The 20,535-nt window shown below is 40.4% G+C and overlaps 1 protein-coding gene and 1 pseudogene across 10 annotated transcripts in view; one reads left to right on the top strand and one right to left on the bottom strand.

Annotated features, from left to right (window-relative positions):
- INO80D (INO80 complex subunit D) overlaps window positions 1-20,535 on the bottom strand; it is a 98,115-nt gene that overhangs the window by 50,286 nt on the left and 27,294 nt on the right. For all 10 annotated transcript variants that reach the window (XM_033230585.1, XM_033230581.1, XM_033230582.1 and 7 more), the window contains 2 exons: window positions 18,526-19,271; window positions 8,313-8,421 (listed from right to left, as the gene is read on the bottom strand). In XM_033230585.1, the coding sequence (XP_033086476.1) occupies window positions 8,313-8,421; window positions 18,526-19,174 (758 nt within the window). In that variant the 5' untranslated portion in view covers window positions 19,175-19,271. The remainder of the gene's footprint in view (window positions 1-8,312; window positions 8,422-18,525; window positions 19,272-20,535) is intronic.
- On the top strand, window positions 2,509-2,949 carry LOC117095204 (annotated as a pseudogene).

The raw sequence follows: 20,535 nt of genomic DNA, 5'->3' as shown, positions 1-20,535 counted from the left end.
CATAAAAGGAAAAAGTGTAATAAACTGGACTTTTTTAGTATTAACAACTTGTACTCATCAAAAAAATATTATTAACAGGCCAAGTGAGGTGGCTCAGGCCGATAATCTCAACACTTTGGGAGGATGGGGTGAGAGGATCACCTAGGGCCAGGAGTTTCAGCCTGGGTAACATAGCAAGACCTTGTCTCTATTATTTAAAAAAAAATAATAATAATCTTCAAAAATAAAAAAAGATATCCTTAACAAAATAAAAACTCAAGTCACAGACTAAAAGAAAACACTCTCAAAACATATATGTAGGCCAGGAATGGTGACTCATGCCTGTATTTGCAGCACTTTCGGAGGCTAAAGCAAGAGGATCATTTAAGGTCAGGAATGTGAGACCAGCCTGGGCAACATAGAAAAACCTTGTCTCTACAAAAAATAAAATAGGAGGCTGAGGCGGGAGGATCACTTAAGCTCATGACTTTTGAGTCTGCAGTGAGCTATGACTGTACCACTGCACTCCAGCTTAAGCAACAGAGTGAGACCCTGTCTCTAAAAAACAACAACAAAAATATATATGTACCAAAGACTTGTACCCCAAATATATAATTAACTATGACAAATCAATAATTTTTAAAAAATGTATTAGAAAGGGGGCACAAGTCCTGAAAAAATCATTTCCCAAAAAAGACATTTGAATGGCCGATAAACACATGAAAGGTAAACATCACCAGCAGCAAAATGCAAAGATAGACAATAAGAAACCATTTCACACTTCATTAGAATACCTAAAACTAAAAAGACTGGCACCACCAAATGTTGGACAGGATATTGAGAAAACAGAATTCTTATACATTGCTGGTACAAGTATAAAATTGCACAAACACTTCAAAAACTATTAAACTTCTTGTGAGGTTAAATATCCATCTGGAGTATACTCCATGTTGCCATTGAAAAGAATATATATTCTACTATTCACACACAAATAGGCTGAAAGCAAAGAGACAGAAAAGGATACATGTGCAAACAGCAACTAGAAAAGAGCTGGAGTAGCCATGCTAACATCAAGACAAAGTAGACTTCAAAACAAAAAATGCCACTAGAGATGAAGAGGGGGTATTTTATAATGATGAAAGTATCAATACTTAAGAAAAATACAGTAATTACAAACATACATGTACATAACAACAGAGTCCCAAAATACATGAAGCAAAAATTGACAGAATTGAAGAAAGAATCAGACAATTTAACAGTAATAGTTGGGAGACTGCAATATCCTACTCCAAATAACAGAATAAAATTGAAGATCAGCAAGGAAATTGAAAAACTGAACACCATAAAACAACTAGATCTAAAAACATTCCACCCAACAGCAGAATACACATTCTTCTCAAGTGCAATATAAAAGATTCTCTACAAGACCATAAAACAAGTCTCAATAAATTTGAAAGAACTAAAATTATATAAACTATGTTCTCCAACAACAAAAGGCCGCATATTGTACAGTTTATATGTGAATATATATGAAATATAAGTGGTCAATAAAATTGACAACCCTTTAACCTACACTAACCAAGAAAAAAAGAAAAGTAATAAATTAGGAATAAAAGAATATACATTATCTAACTTAAAGAAAGAAAAGGAGGCCGGGCAGGGTGGCTCACCCCTGTAATCCCAGCACTTTGGCAGGCCGAGGTGGGCAGATCACCTAAGGTCAGGAGTTCAAAACCAGCCTAGCTAACATGGTGAAACTCCATCTCTACTAAAAATACAAAAATTAGTCAGGCGTGTGGGGTGCATGCCTGTAATCCCAGCTACTCGGGAGGCTGAGGCAGGAGAATCACTTGAACCCAGGAGGTGGAGGTTGCACTGAGCCAAGATTACACCACTGCACTCCAGCCTGGGTGACAGATTAAGACTATCTCAAAAAAAAAACAAGAAAGAAAAAATATTATAATGGAATGTTATTTTTAAAAACTGTATGCCAAAAACTTAGATAAAAAATGGACAAGTTCCTAGAGAGGCACAAGCTTCTGAATCTAACTCAAGAAAAAACATAAATAAACCTATAACAAAGAGTAATCACAAAACTTCCCACAAAAAAAAGCCCAGGGCCAGGCATGGTGACTCACACCTGTAATCCCAGCACTTTGGGAGGCCAAGGCAGGCAGATTACTTGATGTCAGGAGTTCAAGACCAGCCTGGCCAACATGGTAAAACCCCATTTCTACTAAAAATACAAAAATTAGCCGGGCGTGGTGGTGCATGCCTGTAATCCCAGCTACTCAGGGAGCTGAGGCAGGAGAATCACTTGAACTCAGGAGGTTTAGTGAGCCTAAATCGCACCACTGCACTCCAGCCTAGGTGACAGAGTGAGACTGTCTCAAAAAAGCAAAGCCCAAGACCAGATGGCTTCACTAGTGAATTATACTAAAACATTTAAAGAAGAATTAACATGTTAGACATAAATGCAATAATAGCCTTCCTTCCTTTCTGTTGTAGCCCTCAGTGGTTGCTGTCAAAATGGGCAAGTGCATGAAACCTGGGAAAGTGGTGCTGGTCCTGGCCAGCACTATTCTGGCTGAACACAAAGCTATCATCGTAAAGAACATTAATGATGGCACCTCAGACTGCCCCTACATCCAGGCTCTCATGGTTGGAATTAATTGCTATCCCTGCAAAGTGACAGCTGCCATGGGCAAAAAGAAGATTACCAGGAGGTCAAAGATCGAGTCTTTTGTGAAGGTTTATAACTACATCGTCTTAATGCCTACAACGTACTGTGGATATCCCCTTACACAAAACTGTCATCCACAAGGATGTCTTCAGAGATCCTGCTCTTAAACACAAGGCCTAGTGGGAGGGCAAGGTCAACTCAAAGAGAGATACAAGACGGGCAAGAACAAGCAGTTCTTCCAGAGGGTACATTTTAGATGTTTTGTTTCTGTCTTAAAAATTAAATAAATAAATGCAGTAATATAAACAATAACATTAAATTCAAATGGTCCAAACACTCCAAATAAAAAGCAGACATTGTGAGAGTAGATAAATTAAATGGGCAGGAATGAAAGGAAACTGTTATAGGTTCTTACACGTGAAGTGGTTTACCACTTGAAGGTAGACTGTGGTAATTAAAGATGTATAAAAAAACCCTACAACAGCCACTACAAAAACAAAGCATATGAGTACAGGTAATAAGCTATGAAAGAGATAAAATACAATCATAAAAAATAATTAAAAAAACAGGGAGAAAAAAACAAAGAATAGACAAGACAAATACAAAAGACAGTAAATTTAAACCCAATAATATCAATAATCATATTAAATTTAAGTTGTCTAAATATTCCAAATAAAAAGCAGAGATTGTCAGAGAAGACAGAAAAGCAAGATCCAGTAATACCTTGCCAACAAGAAACTCACTTGAAATATAAAGATGCAAACAGGTTAAAAGCAAAAGGACTGAAAAAGATACCAAGCTTTCACTAATCAAAAGAAAGATGGAGTGGCTATGTTAATGCTACATAAGGAAAGATCTTAGAGAAAACACTGTTACTGGGATATAGAGGACCATTTTATAATAATAAAGAGGCTACTTCGTCAAAACAATCTTAAATAATTATGCATCTAATAACAGAAATACAAAATATGGGAAATAAACAATGACAGACCCAAAAGGAGAAATAATCAAATTCACAAAGAGAGATTTCAAGATCCTTTTCTCAGTAATTGATATATGACTTGACAAACATCACCACAGATGCAGAAGACATGAACACTATTAACCAACTTGACCTAATTTACATTTATAGAATACTATATTCAAATGTGGTTTCTGATCACAGAATTAAACTAGAAATCAGTATCTGGGAAACCCCAAAATACTCAAAAATTAAATGTCATTTCTAAATAGCCATGGATCAAACAACAAATCAAAAGGGATATTTACAAAGTATTTTGGGGCTGGGCACAGTGGCTCATGTCTGTAATCCTGGCACTTTGGGAGGCCAAGGCGGGAGGATCACTTGAGCCCAGGAGTTTGGGACCCCATCTTCATAAGAAAATAAACAAATTAAAATTAGCCAGGTGTCTCAGTCACTCAAGAGGCTGGCGTGGGAGAATCTCTTAAGCCAGGAGGTCAAGGCTGCAGTGAGCCGTAATCATGCCACTGCACTCCAGCCTGGGTGACAGAGTGAAACCTTGTCTCAAAAAAAAAGTATTTTTAACTGAATAAAAACAAAAATGTCTTATTAAAATTTGTGGGACACAGCTCCAACCAGTGTTTACAGGGAAGTGTACAACATTAAGAGTCAATATTAGAAAACAGTCAAGATCTCAGTCAACTGTTTTAAGCTGTCACCTTAAAAACTACAAAAAGACAAGCAAATTAAACTCAAAACAAGCAGAAGGAAATAATAGGAATTAGAATACAAAGCAATGAAATTAAAAACAACAATAAAGAGAATCAAAGAAAGGAAAAGCAAGATTAAAAGGTGGCTCACGCCTATAATCCTAGCACTTTGGGAGGCCGAAGCAGGTGGATCACCTGAGGTCAGGAGTTTGAAACCAGCCTGGCCAACAAGGCGAAATCCCGTCTCTACTAAAAACACAAAAATTAGCCAGGCGTGGTGGCGGGTGCCTATAATCCCAGCTACTCGGGAGGCTGAGGCAGGAGAATTACTTGAACTTGGGGGGTGGAAGTTGCCATGAGCCGAGATCGTGCCATTGCACTCCAGCATGGACGACAAAGCTAGACTCCATCTCAAAAAAAAAAAATTCTTTAGGGCTGGATACAGCAGCTCATGCCTGTAATCCCAATACTTTGGAAGGTCAACGCAGGAGGACTCCTTGAGGCAAGGAGTTTGAGACCAGCCTTGGCAACACAGTAAGACCCTATCTCTACAAAAATTTTAAAATGGTAGCCTGCACCTGTCTTCCCAGCTACTCAGGAGGCTGAGGCAGGAGGATCACTTGAGTCCAGAGAGTCAAGGCTGCAGTGAGCTATGATCTCACCACTACACACCAGCCTGGGTGATAGGGTAAGACCCTGACTCAAGACAAACAAACAAAAAAATTCCTTATGGTACAATCCTGCATTAACAAAAAACTCACAAAAAGGTTCTTTAGGCATAAACTTGGTGGCCAGACCACTGTCAGTTTTTCTTTCAAAAACTCAGTGAACTAATTGAGGCATTTGGAATGGCAACATCCTCTTGAAGATATAATGAACAGCCTAGGTAGGGCCAATTTTCCTTTTTTTTTTGAGATGGAGTCTAGCTCTGTCACCCAGGCTGGAGTGCAGTGGCGCAATCTCGGCTCACTGCAACCTCCGTCTCCCGGGTTCAAGCAATTCTCCTGCCTCAGCCTCCTGAGTAGCTGGGATTAAGGCATGCACCACCATATCTGACTAGTTTTTGTATTTTTAGTAGAGTTAGGGTTCCACCATGTTGGTCAGGCTGGTCTCGAACTCCTGACCTCATGATCCGCCCACCTCGGCCTCCCAAAGTGCTGGGATTACAGGCATGAGCCACTGTGCTCAGCCAAGTAGGGCCAATTTTCTACAGCTCTCCATTTTTTACTACACTTAGACACAGCAAGGTGCAACAAATGACAGGCAGCTGCAACAAGAAACTGGAATAAAGACGGAAGTTTAAAATACAGGACAGGTCAGGCATGTTGGCTCATGCCTATAATCCCGGCACTTTGGGAGGCTGAGGCAGGAGGATCCCTTGAGAGCAGAAGTTCAAGACCAACTTGGGTAACATAACAGGACCCCATCTCTACGAAAAATTTAAAAATTAGCCAAACGTGGTGGTGCACACCTATAGTTTCAGCTACTCGGGAGGCTGTCGGGGGAAGATCATTTGAGCCTGGGAGTTCAAGACTGCAGTGAGCTGTGATCATGCCACTGCACTCTACCCTGGGCAACAGAGCAAGACTCCCATCTCAAAAAATAAATGAATGAATTAATTAATTAATCAAAATACAGGACTGAGATTCCTCTTAGAGAGCAGAGTGACGGATACAAATGTGGAGTTACAGGAATAGATGCGTGGGTAAACCAACATGTTCGCCCAACATTAAAAATACAGAGTGCTCCACGACTGGAGCATACGAAGAGCCCAATAAGAATGTGCTGAATAAGTAAATGAACAAATGAATGAAAAATGAATGACTGAGTGAAGGAAAAGAATGAAGGGGAAAAGATGAAAACAACAGCTGGGCACGAAGTAAGGATAAGTATCTGTTAAAAAAAAAAAGGGGGGGCGGGAGGAAAGCAGAGTAAAGGAAAAGAACCAGGAGAGCAGAGTATCATAGTGATCAAAGAGGAAGCAAGTTATGGAAGTGGCCAAGAAAGTAACATGCTACGCAGATAAAGAAAAATGAGGATGGCCACAAATCTAAAACAACAAAACAAGTATTTGATAACTCTGCAAGAATAGAAGGCAGAATAGAATATACATTGTTCCCGATCAGTAGCATATACTCCCCTATACTGATGTCAAGGTTACCTTAAGAATTAAATTAAGAATGATAACTACCATTTATTAATAATTTCCCACGTAACAGGTTTTTGCTGGATTTGTAAAATTAACCCAAAATATCACAAGTCAAATTAAGTTGATACGAATTACCGTTAGGAAGTATGACTGATGGTATCTATAACTAAAAAGCTTAAGCTCAATGACTCTGTTGTGCTGTATCTGAAAGAACCTGCTAATGGTAAGGAAACAGTCTTGAATGACACATAAAATGGAACCTCAGCGTAAGAAAAAAAAGGTGTAACATTCTCCAATACTATCTAGGGGATAAGTGAGGCAGGAACAACTAGGTGGGAGATAAATCCCAAGAGTGGAATAGATGCATCATGCTATTATAATTTGAGACACTGACCATTACTAAAACCCAACTAACCCTACTTGCTCTAATTCCATATCCAAATAAGCTTCTGATAATTTGCCTCCTGTGCAGTTTTTTTCAGTGACCATTTGTACTACTTGATGATTATATTTCTCAGCTAAGCTGGCATTTTAGTGTACAGATTAGTCTCTAGTCAATCAGTTCCCCAAGCCTAATCACCTCTAGGTGTACTAACAAATCACATTTTTAATCCTATAAATTCAAAAACCATCACAGATAGCTGGTCTCCCTCTACACTACTGAATATTCAAACCACAACATTTTAAATAAATAGTTAGCTGAGTGAGTCATATTTTGGCCCCACAGACAAGGATCTATCTTGGTATTGTCAAACTGCACCAAGTGAATCTGTAGAATGCTAAAAGCAGTCTCCTAAAAAAATTTGTTTTCTTACTATCATTGAAGGGGATGTGCATTCAACTTCTACAGATCTTAGACAAATGCTTCTTTTCCGAAGACATAACATGGGGAAAAAAACCGAAGAGAGCTGTCAGTATACCCAAACAGCTTTCCAATAAGGAAGGTACAAAGAAAACCCCTCAGGAGATTTATCCTTAAAAAACAAAACATTGTAGCACAGTAGAAATAAAGAATGGATCAATGTTGCAGAAGATAGAAGTGAAGTAAAAAAGCACTATTTCTACTACTGTGGAGATATAGCCAAGGAAGATACAGAGAGGCAAGACAGTGGGACTCCACGTAGCCCTCCAAGAGACCACTTGCGAGTTCCTCAACCTATGTGGGCCTTGCTTTCCTCTTCTGTAAAATGAGGAAATTGGATCAATTAATCTCTAAGGTTCTTTTCAATTATAGGTTCTATTATAATTAATTCCTTTAATGATGAGTGGGAAAGGTACAGAAACAAATTTACCAAGAAAATTTAAGAGTAGCTTTGCTCAAACAATATAGTACATTTCCTCCCAAGTGGAATCTATTTTACCTCCAATTTCTTGGAGTGAAATCTATTTTACTTCCAACTTTTTTTTACCTTTATTTTACAATAAAACTAGATCTAATAACATAAAAGTATCAGCATCTATAGCGAGAAATATCAATCTGCTACAGCGGTCATTCAAGAAGGAAAATAGGGCCGGGCGTGGTAGCTCATGCCTGTAATCCTAGCACTTTGGGAGGCCTAGGTGGAGAGATCACTTGAAGTCAGGAGTTTGAAACCAGCCTGGCCAACATGGTGAAACCCTGTCTCTACTAAAAATACAAAAAAAATAGTCAGGAGTGGTAGCGGGCGCCTATAATCCCAGCTACTCGGGAGGCTGATGAAGGAGAATTGCTTGAACCCAGGAGGCAGAGGTGGCAGTAAGCCAAGATCACGCCACTGCACTCCAGCCTGGGTGACAGAGCGAGACCCCATCTTAAAAAAAAAAAGACTAAAAACAGAACAGAAGACTTACGCATGTCTTTGATATCTGAGGGTTTCCCGGATGGACCATGCAACCTGGTAGGGCGAGGCCTGCTCTGAGTCCTCTGGTTCCTCTCCGCTCTCTTCAGACCAGTCCAAACCTGGGGTAGACAGGAGATATTGCAAATTAGGAAAAATTTACTTTTATTCAAAATTTGAATTAAAAAGCTACAAAAATAACATAACCCAACACACCTATCGCAAGTACTATCATGGTGTGAATAAATGCCTCCTGATGAATTTCATTTCTATTCATACAAAGATAATCAATTTATTTTTGTTTTTGTTTTTGATGGAGTCTCACTCTGTTGCCCAGGTTGGAGTGCAGTGGCACGATCTTGGCTCACTGCAACCTCTGCCTCCCGGGTTCAGCGATTCTCCTGCCTCAGTCTCCTGAGTAGCCAGGACAACAGGTGTGCACCACCAGGCCCAGCTAATTTTTGTATTTTTAGTAGAGACATGGTTTCACCATATTGGCCAGGCTGGTCTCGAACTCCTGACCTCGTGATCTACTCATCCGGGCCTCCCAAAGTGCTGGGATTACAGGCGTGAGCCACCGTGCCCAGCCACACAATCGGGTTTTTTTTTTTTTTTTTTTTGAGACGGAGTCTCGCTCTGCCGCCCAGGCTAGAGTGCAGTGGCCGGATCTCGGCTCACTGCAAGCTCCACCTCCCGGGTTTACGCCATTCTCCTGCCTCAGTCTCCCGAGTAGCTGGGACTACAGGCGCCCGCCACCTCGCCCGGCTAGTTTTTTGTATTTTTTTTTTTTTAGTAGAGACGGGGTTTCACCCTGTTAGCCAGGATGGTCTCGATCTCCTGACCTCGTGATCCGCCCGTCTCGGCCTCCCAAAGTGCTGGGATTACAGGCTTGAGCCACCGCGCCCGGCCCACAATCGGGTTTTTTAAATGACATTACAACAAAAAGGCTAAGCTGTATTCTACAGATGAACTTCTTTTGTCAGACCCTTCACTAATAGGGTAGAAACAACACAAGCAAAGAGAGAGTTCAGGTCACAAAAAGGTAGAATTTCTTTTTTTTTTTTTTTTTGAGACGGGGTCTTGCTCTGTCACCTAGGCTGGAGTACAGTGGCATGATCTCGGCTCACTGCAACGTCGGCCTCCCAGGTTCAAGCGATTCTCTTGCCTCAGCCTCCCAAGTAGCTGGTATTACAGATGAGCACCACCACACCTGGCTAATTTTTGTATTTTCATTAGAGACGGGGTTTCGCCATGTTGGCCAGGCTGGTCTCAAATTCCTGACCTTAAGTGGTCTACCCGCCTTGGCCTCCCAAAGGGCTGGGATTACAGGCATGAGCCACCGTGTCTGGCCAGAATTTCTTTAAGTATCAAAACTTCATACACTAATATGATATCAGAAAAACATAAAATACAAACAAGAGGGTGAGAAAAGCAGCTCAATATACGTTCAGGCAAGAAAAAGGTCAGTACCTGCTTCTGAAAGGTTTTATGAAACAACAACAAAAAGAAAAACGTCAAAAAGTACAGATAGAGTCACTCTACACTTCAACCAAGAAGGGCCCTACGATAGATAAAGTGTCAAAGGCAGAAACACTCCATCCTCCTCTCCAAACCATTCCCTGGTTCTTTCCTTCCATGGGAAGATGGAAGGGTGGGATGGTAATGTTCTATTACTAATGAGGTTTGGGATTTCTTTCAATTATTTTAAACAAAAAATGTCAGACTTTGTGCTCTGTTACATAAAACAAGGTTAGGAGGAAAAGTGGAAAACATAGTGTATATTAATATTTTGTTAAAGGGTCTCACTCTGTTGCCCAGGCTGGAGCATAGTGGTGCAATCTCGGCTCACTACAGCCTTGACCACCCGGGCTCAAGTGATCCTGCCACCTCAGCCTCCAGAGTAGCTGGCACTACAGGCAGCACTACCATGGCCAACTAATCTTTGTACTTTTTGTAGAGATGGGGTTTTGCCATGTTGACTAGGCTGCTCTCGAACTCCTGAGTTCAAGTGATCTACCTGCCTTAGCCTCCCAACATCCCGCAATTACATGCATGAGTCACTGTGCCCAGCCAAATGCTATAATATTTAATGACTGAATAATTTTTAGCTCCTAACATAAAAGTTTTACCCTTTTAAAAGTCTTGTGTCGGCCGGGCGCGGTGGCTCAAGCCTGTAATCCCAGCACTTTGGGAGGCCGAGACGGGCGGATCACAAGGTCAGGAGATTGAGACCATCCTGGCTAACATGGTGAAACCCCGTCTCTACTAAAAAATACAAAAAACTAGCCTGGCAAGGTGGCGGGCGCCTGTAGTCCCAGCTGCTCGGGAGGCTGAGGCAGGAGAATGGCGTGAACCCGGGAGGCAGAGCTTGCAGTGAGCTGAGATCCGGCCACTGCACTCCAGCCTGGGCGACAGAGCAAGACTCCGTCTCAAAAAAAAAAAAAAAAAAAAAAAGTCTTGTGTCTTGGCCAGGTATACTGGCTCATGATTGTAATCCCAGCAGTTTGGGATGCTGAGCCAGGAGATCACTTCAGGCAAGAAGTTAGAGACCAGCCTGGGTAACACAGCAAGACCCCGACTCTACAACAAACTTAAAAATTAGCCAGGCTGAGTGGTGCATGCCTGCAGTCCCAATTATTCAGGAGACTGAGGCAGGAGGATCAACTGACCCTTGAGCACAGGAGGTTGAGGTTGCAGTGAGCCATGATCATGCCACTGCATTTCAGCCTGGTGATAGAGCAAGGCCCTGTCTCTAAAAGTTTAAAAAAAAAAAAAAAAAAAAAAAAGAAGTTTTATATCTTGAAGAGGTCTTGATAAAGACTGATGTTGCACAGCCTAAAGTGTAACAGTATGTGGGACTATGTAAGTTTAACATATTCATACCTCTATGAAACTTAACTGGACACCTTGATAACTAGTATTTTATTTATGTCTTCCTTCTTGAGAGCCTCAAAAATTAAGAGTATCCTCATTAGACAGTTACATTAAAAAGGACTTCACGGATTGCTTCCATAGTTTAAATGAGTTTACATGTGGCAAATAGGGAAATTAAGAAAAGGTTAATTAAAATGCAAATTATAAATGCTTAAGATTAAATAACACATTGCAATTGGCATAAAGAAACTTCAAATCTAATTCTAAGATGACTATCTAAAATGTCAGGTCACCTTTAAAAATGAGTTACTTTCTCTCAACTGAAATAATTAATAATTTGTAGGGGGAAAAGGTAAAAAAAGCAATTAAATGATCACAACAGCATCAACTTCAGTGTGTTGAAAGGTAAAGTTCTTCAAAGTGACATTTAAGGCACCAGTAAAAAACAGAACATGAGTTATCTTTTATTTGTTTCAAAAGAATAATTTCCACTAAGACACCTATACTTTCTCTGAAGTCAAGATCTAAGTCATAAAAACTAAGATGGAAGTGTTTTTCCTGCTGTGAAACTAAGTGTCCAATAAAGCAAACCTTTGATCTTGGCTTCATTATCACTAGTTTTAATGTAACTAACTGGTATAACTAGCCCAGACAGGACTATAAAAGCTAATAATAAGACTGAGTTTTTATTTAAGTACTCTTTGCTGACATGAATACAGACTATACTTTAGTTATAGAGTATATGCATTACTATTTCTGGTTTCCCCAAAATAACCTTTGCTTTGAAATCTTAGGCCCTCCAATATGTTTGCATTTTTAAAAATTTAAAAGGGCATCTGGGCATGGGGGCTCACGCCTGTAATCCCAGCACTTTGGGAGGCTGAGGCTGGTGGATTACCTGAGGTCAGGAGTTCAAGACCAGCCTGGCCAACATAGTGAAACCCCGTCTCTATTAAAAACACAAAAAATTAGCCGGGCGTGGTGGCGTGCACCTGTAATCCTAGCTACTCAGGAGGCTGAGGCAAGAGAATCACTTGAACCTGGGAGGCAGAGGCTGCAGTGAGCTGAGATCGTGCCACAGCACTCCAGCTTGGACAACAGAGCGAGATTCCATCTCAAAAAAAGAAAAACAAAATGTAAAAGGCTGAAAACTTTTTCTGTATGTTTTCATTCTGTTTAAAAATGATTTAAAGGCCGGGAGCGGTGGCTCACGCCTGTAATCCCAGCATTTTGGGAGGCCAAGGCGGGCGGATCACAAGGTCAGGAGATCGGGACCACAGTGAAACCCCGTCTCTACTAAAAATACAAAAAAATTAGCCGGGCGCGGTGGCGGGTGCCTGTAGTCCTAGCTACTCAGGAGGCTGAGGCAGGAGAATGGCATGAACCGGGAAGGCAGAGCTTGCAGTGAGCTGAGAGCCGGCCACTGCACTCCAGCCTGGGTGACAGAGCGAGACTCCGTCTCAAAAAAAAAAAAAAAAAAAGTTTAAAAATTGCTGGGCACAGTGGCGCATGCCTGTAATCCCAGCACTTTGGAAAGCAGAGGCAGGCAGATCACAAGATCAGGGGTTCAAGACCAGCCTGACCAATATAGTGAAACTCTGTCTCTACTAAAAATGCAAAAGATTAGCTGGATATGGTGGCATGCGCCTGTAGTCCCAGCTACTGAGAAGGCTGAGGCAGGAGAATCACTTGAATCCGGGAGGCAGAGGTTGCAGTGAGCCAAGACTTTACCATTGCACTACAGACTGGGTGACAGAGCAGGACTCCGTCTCAAAAAAAAAAAAAAAAACTTAAAATATCAGCCCCTAAGATGACATAAAATTTCATCATTTCAAAAGCTAAAAAATTATCAGCATCCAGAAATAAATGAAATTATAAATAAAAATTTAGTAGACGATGCTGGTAAGTGTTGGAATTAGAGGCAAACTTTTAAAAAAATTGTTAGATCTCTGCCTCAAAACTAATGTCTAAATGTTCCAGCTAGATAATGAAAATGCAAATAATGAAATGATAAAAGGACTAAAAGAAAATATGGGTGAATAGGGTTACATATTTTTGGGATGAAGAGAATCCAAACAAGGAAGCAAGCAAATCAAAACCCAGCCTCAAAAGAATGAAATCTTAAAGAAGAGAATACATTAAAATTTTAACTTTTAAATCCCTACAATGGATATTTCTTTTCTTTTCTTTTCTTTTTAAGAGACAGGGGTCTCAGCTCTGTCACAGTGGCATGATTATAGCTCACTGCCAGCCATAAGCTCTTAGACTTAAGGGCTCCTTCCGCCTCAGCCTCCCAAGTAGCAGAGATTACAAGTTTGCAACTGTGCCTGGCTATAACAGATACCCAGGAGCAAAAAAACAAAGGAGAGGACGGAGAGACTTTCCAACAAATATGATATACATATAAAAAGCTCTTACCAATCAATAGAAAATAAATATATGGATGGAAGAAGTGAAAGTCAAAATAAACAAAATGTCCAAAAATCATTATGAACAAATACTCAACTATATTATTAATCCAAAATAGCAGTTCTGAAAGTATGGTCCACAGATCACCAGAAATCCTTGAAATATTCTTGGAGTATATAGGTCAACGCTATTTTCTTTCTAAAAAGTGTTTTTTTAATTTAAATTTTAAAAAGGAGAAAGAATCTCACTATGTTTCCCAGGCTGGTCCCGAACTCCTGGGCTCGAGTGATCCTCCTGTCTTGGCCTCCCCAAAGTGCTAAGATTATTGGCATGAGCCACCTCACCTGGCCTCAAAACTATTTTCAACAAAATAATATTAAGACATTATTTGCCTTTTTCACTGTGTTGACACTCACACTGATGGTATAAAAGCAGCGATGGGTAAAACTACAGGCTCCTTAATTACCATGAATCAAGGCAGTGGCATCAGACTTACTAGGAGTCACAGTATTCCTCATACCATGCCTCGCAGTTGTAAAGGAGTGTTATTTGAGAATATTCTTGTTCATTAAAGATTATTTATTTTTATTAAATTGACCCCCAAGCACATGTCTTGATACTATTCTGTGTGTGTAAATGTGAATCTGCTGCAGAGGAAGAAAGTATGACAGCTGTCCTGAGGAAGAGGACTTGCACAACTGTTTTCATTGCAACCTGACCAAACTGCTTTTTCTTATTCATCATCACTTTTTCTTTTTTGAGATGGAGTCTCACTCTGTAGCCCAGGCTGGAGTACAGAGGCGCGATCTCGGCTCACCGCAACCTCTGCTTTCCGGGTCCCAGTTCAAGCAATTCTCCTGCCTCAGCCTCCCGAGTCGTTGGGATTACAGGCATGCTCCACCATGCCCAGCTAAGTTTTTGTATTTTTAGTAGAAACAGTGTTTCACCATGTTGGCCAGGCTGGACTTGAACTCCTGATCTAATGATCTGCCCACCTCAGCCTCACAAAGTATTGGGATTACAGGCGTGAGCCACCACACCCAGCCTTCATCATCATCTTTATTTGAAAGACAATCTGACAGGCCAGGCACGGTGACTTATGCCTGTAATCCCACCAGCACTTTGGGAGGCCAAGACAGGAAGATCAGCCTGGGCAACACAGTGAGACCCCATCTCTATCAAAAAGTTGAAAAAAAAGTTAGCCAGTTGTGGTGGTGTGTGCCTGTGGTCCCAGTGACTTGGGAAGCTGAGGTCGGGGGATTGCTTGAGCCCAGTAGGTCAAGGCAGTAGTATGCCATGATAGTGCCACTGCACTCCAGCCTGGACAACAGAGCAAGACTCTGTCTCAAAAAAAAAAATTATATTTTAAATTTCTCAGTTTTAGCTTCTAATACAGAATAAATAGATACAACCCATATACAAGAGCTTTATGGTGTCCTTATTAATTTTTAAGTGAAAAGGATCCTAAAAACAAATATTTGAGAAACACTAAGATATGTAAATTTAAGCAGATTTTCTATCTAATTTGCAAAGGCAATAATAACATAATAATACTACCCAGGGCTGATAAAAGATTTAGAGACGCTGGTATTTTCACACACTGCTTAAAGAAGATAAGCTGACAAAATAATTCTGAAGAAAAATTTGGCAACATATATCAAAACTTTTTTTGTTTGTTTTAAAAGCTAAAGCTTTGAATCTGCAATTCCACTTTTAGGCTGAATTAACAATCTATTTGAAGAAAAAAAATAAAGATGTGGCAATAATTGTTATACTTTAAGGCTATATACATCTACAACGGTTTATAAGGACATAAACTAGATACAACTTAAATGGAAGACAGAATTCAATCATGAAAAATTACACTGTATATTAAAAATTACCAACTTGAAAATACATTAGTATGAAAAATTTTAAAACAGGTTACAAAACAGCATGTATAGTAAAAACCCAATTTTATATATTGGAAAGAATATATCAAGGCATTAACAAATGAGTATTGATATGGCTTGGAGTGTTTTATTATTTTTGTTTATAACTTTTTTAACTTTTGCATTTTAATCACAAAAAGTCACAGATGGTTAAACAACAGGTTAAACAATAAAAAGATGTAAGAAAAGTCACCAGGCCGGGCGCGGTGGCTCAAGCCTGTAATCCCAGCACTTTGGGAGGCCGAGACGGGCGGATCACGAGGTCAGGAGATCGAGACCATCCTGGCTAATATGGTGAAACCCCGTCTCTACTAAAAAATACAAAAAACTAGCCGGGCGACGAGGCGGGCGCCTGTAGTCCCAGCTACTCGGGAGGCTGAGACAGGAGAATGGCGTGAACCCGGGAGGCGGAGCTTGCAGTGAGCTGAGAGCCGGCCACTGCACTCCAGCCTGGGCGGCAGAGCAAGACTCTGTCTCAAAAAAAAAAAAAAAAAAAGAAAAGTCACCACTCCCATCTCCTATAAAATACACTCTGTCCAATTCCATCCTCCCAAAGGGTAGCTGATGTTAACAGCCTGGAAGTATATATCCTTTTATACTTTTACCTTTGCTCACACCAATCAGGCAAACAGTCATATACTTAATCAATAAATATACTGATATCCCCTGTTTATTTACTTTGTTTATGTTTACCAAAATGGGATAATAATTACCTCTTGATTTTTTTTTTCTACTTTTTAATATACCATGGACACATCCTGGTCAAAAGATACAGATATCATTTTCCTTTTTTTTTGAGATGGAGTTTTGCTCTTGTTGCCCACGCTGGAGTGCAATGGCACAATCTCGGCTCACTGCAACCTCCACTTCCTGGGTTCAAGCAATTTTCCTGCCTCAGCCTCCCAAGTAGCTGGGATTACAGGCACGCACCACCATGCCAGGCTAATTTTTGTATTTTTAGTAGAGATAGGGTGTTGCCATATTGGCCAGGCTGGTCTCGAACTCCTGACCTCAGGTGATTCACCGGCCTCGGCCTCTTAAAGTGCTGGGATTACAGGCGTGAGCCACCACGCCCGGCCTCATTCATTCTTTTTAATAGCTGTATAATATTTCTTTCTTTTCTTTTTCTTTTTTTTATATAACGAGATGAGGTCTTACTGTGTCGCCCAGATTGATCTTGAACTCCTGAGCTCAAGTGATCCTCCCACCTCGGCCTCCCAAAGTGCTAGGATTACAGGTATGAGCCATTGCACCCAGCCTGTTACATAATATTTCATAAAATACATATGAACCATAATTTAGTCAAGGTTTCCTATCAGTAATTGTTGCTTTGCAGGTTTTTAATGCTGCGAACAGTGTTTCAGTGAACGTCCTTGCACATACATCCTTACATTTTGATTTTTTTAATCCACAGGATAGTGTCCCAAAAGTGAGTCCGCTGGCTACAAATATATTTTATTTGTTTGTTTGTTTGTTTGAGACGGGGTCTCACTCTTGTCACCCAGGCTGGAGTGCAGTGGCGCAATCTCGACTCACTGCAGCCTCCACCTCCCCCGTTCAAGCAATTCTCCCACCTCAGCCTCTCAAGTAGCTGGGACTTCAGGTGCGCACCACCACACCCGGCTATTTTTTTGCCCTTGTAGTAGAGACAGGCTTTCACCATGTTGGCCAGGCTGGTCTCAAATTCCTGACCTCAGGTGATCTGCCCACCTCAGCCTCCCAAAGTGCTGGGATTACAGGCATGAGCCACTAAGCCCAGCCTATAAATACATTTTAAACTAGTAGATATTGCTAAATTACTCACCAGCAATGTATGAGATACCATATCCTGACCCTGACCAACAATGGATATCATTTTTGTCAATCTGGTAATTCATTGTCGCTTTAATTTGTATTTCCTGCCTGCTGAGAGGATTGAGGTATTCATTTGTTTACTGACTATTCATATCTCTTCATGTTCTATCTTTGCTCATATTTCTATTGCTGTCACATTATGCAAATAATTTTTTCTGAAGTGAAAATCATAGCTCATATTGCATTTGAGAATAAATTTCAACTGAATTAAAGGTTTAAATGATAAAAACCAATCAAACTATTAATAGAAAACATAGAATATCTGTATAAACTTGGAATTGAGGAAGTTTTCTTAAGCAAGACAGGAAATTCAGAAGCAACAAAAGAAAAATAGACATGTGACTACATTAAATTACAAGTTTTCCCTGTATTTTCTCACTTTTAAATCATTAACAGGTACTGCCTTGCAAATTTTTTAAACAGGAAAAAATGTTTTAAAACTGTCAGCAGATATCAACAATGCTATGATCATTCCTAGAATAAGACACGCAAAGAACTTCATTGGATGCACAGGTGCTAAACTCATAAAAGCATACAACCAAACACAACTGTCTTTTAATGCTGCTATCACTACAAATAAAAGCTATGTGTGGAATTCTAAATTCCCAACTCCTATTTCTGTATCCTGTTCAGCAAGTATTATGCCCTCCAGTGTTGGCCCTCTGTATCCATGGGATCCACATCTGTGGATTCAGCCAATCGCTGATCAGAAATATTTGAGAAAAAAGATTACATTTGTACTGAACATATACAGATTTTTTTCTTGTCATTATTCCCTAAACAATACAGTATAACAACTGTTTTCATAGCATTTACATTATATTAGGTATTATAAATAATCTAGAGATGATTTAAAGAATATGGGAGGATGTGCATAGGTTATGTGCAAATACTATGCTGTTTTATATCAGGAACTTGAGCATCCTCAAATTTCGGTACCTGAGGGAAGTCCTGGAACCAGTCCACCACACATGTAGAGGGATGACTGTGTTTATTTTAAGGTGGTCTACCTAAATACAGAATCTTTCACTGCACCACTCTGCCCCATTGTGATTCCACCCCCATCACATATGGGGTGATTATGAAAGGGAAGCTCCACACAACAGAACACATTCTGTCATATTATGTATCTATGATACGATAAGATAGATAACTCACCTAAATGGGGAAACAGATCAGTGTCCAACTGATGTTTCTGGGTGCACAGTTTCACCAGTCTCTGCAGTCGGCTTATACATGAGAAGTGTGGAGAGAAGGCTGTGGCTTTCATGAGGATTCGGTCAGTCCTGGGTGGGTCCACGGTGGGAGCCCTACTGGATGGCAGGAGGGGCAGAGGCCTCTTGTGAGACAACTGCCTTGCTTGTGCTATAGTGTGTGTGGTGGGTGCCACTCCCTGCATTGGTAGGCTGGTGTTCTGAGGTTGAGGTGACTTGCAGACTGAACCCTGCGGTGGCGCTGGAGGTTTTAAAGAAGTGGATAAAGGTGACAGGTGGGAGTGCTGCTGCGGAGGCTGCTGCTGTGAAGGTGCAGGAGGGGGACTAAAGTGCTCTTGTCGAACTTTTAAAATCTCTGTCTCTCTCTGGCGCTGCCGATTCTGGGCCAACTTGCTCTGCAACTTCTTTCTCACAGTTGCCCCTTTCTTTAGGTCATCATCTTCCTCGTTGAAAGCAAATGGGTCTTCCAACTCAGTTTCCAGGTAGTGGAGAGGGACCCTTGCCCCAGGTGGAGAGAGGGACATTCCATCCAGTCCGTTGGGCATCTTCAAGGCCAGTGTGGGCACTGTCAGGCTAAAGGCCATGGTATCCATCTGGTGCCTGACCTTCACCTCATCTATAGGATCATTCTTTTTCTTCCTCTCTTTTTTCGGGATAAAGCCAAGTACCTGCAGGTGGCTGTTGCAGTACCTTTAAAATACACACATACATGGGAAAATATTCATGATACGTATTTTTTAAAGTAGAACATAAAACTACATATGAATCCTAATATGTTAAAAACTGCATCACTATAGTGACTCTTGGCAGCCAGCGACTTAACATGCAAACCTCTACTACTTTCAAGCAATCCTCAAAGTCAGTGTAATTTTGATGAGGTAAATATGTGAACTGTACATGCACAGGGGTGGCCAGACAGAAGCAAGTCATTCAGTGACTGAGGGGCCCTGGATAACTGCTCAGCTACTGCTTCTCATATGGCTTTGTTATTCTCTATTCATAGCATACAAAGTAACTCATCAAGAGTCTAAAAGATCACTTAAAATTCTCTTACAGAGAAAAAAATATATATTTTCTAAGGCCATTAAGGTATTTGGAGATTCACAAAGCTCTTATGACATAAAACCCTCAAGAATGTCAAGTGTCTACTGTGCTTTAGATACATATATACAGAGAGAGAGAAAGAGACAGAAAGAAAGAGAGAATGAAACAAGAAAGTAAAAGATGGCTCATGGGGTTATAGGTGAAATGTCTTTTTCAGTAGCCAGACGTAAGTACACGAATTATCTCCTATAGTATCTACCTGCTGTAGGCACTAAAATAATGCCCTTAATGCACATGAGGAAACTAAGCTTTATAGAAATTGATTAACTTGCCTGAGACTCTTTCCAGCTGGAAAAAGTCAGAGCTAAGACCAACTAAAATCAAAGCTCATGACGACTCTCATTAGTCTTCAACAACGAGCAAGTATATTGCTTGGGTGATTGGCGCACCAGAATCTCACAAGTCACCACTAAAGAACTTATTCATGTAACCAAATACCACCTGTACCTCAGTAACTTATGGAAAAATAAAATAAAAATAATTTTTTAAAATGCTTGATAGAATTCACCAGTGATGCCATATTGACATGGACTTTTCCTGTGGAAACTTAAAAAAAAAAAAAAAATGAGCAAAATTAAGTTCAAAAACTGCTATTTTGAATTCTCTGTCTGAGAGATCACATATCTCTGTTTTTCCAGAATTGGTCCTTGGTGCCTTATTTATTTCATTTGTTAATGTCATGTTTTCCTGGATGGTCTTGATGCTTGTGAATTTCTGTCTGTGTGGGTATTGAAAATGTAGGTATTTATTGTGGTCTTCATACTCTTCATGCTATTTTAAAAACCTATAAAAGGGCCAGGTGCGGTGACTCACACCTGTAATCCCAGCACTTTGGGAGGCCAAGGCAGGT

Source organism: Trachypithecus francoisi, unplaced genomic scaffold (assembly GCF_009764315.1).
Source record: "Trachypithecus francoisi isolate TF-2019V2 unplaced genomic scaffold, Tfra_2.0 Lachesis_group13, whole genome shotgun sequence".
In the NCBI taxonomy this organism is placed as follows: Eukaryota; Metazoa; Chordata; class Mammalia; order Primates; family Cercopithecidae; genus Trachypithecus; species Trachypithecus francoisi.
The sequence above is the reverse complement of the archived record's forward strand: the minus strand, read 5'-3'. Positions and strand labels throughout refer to the sequence as shown.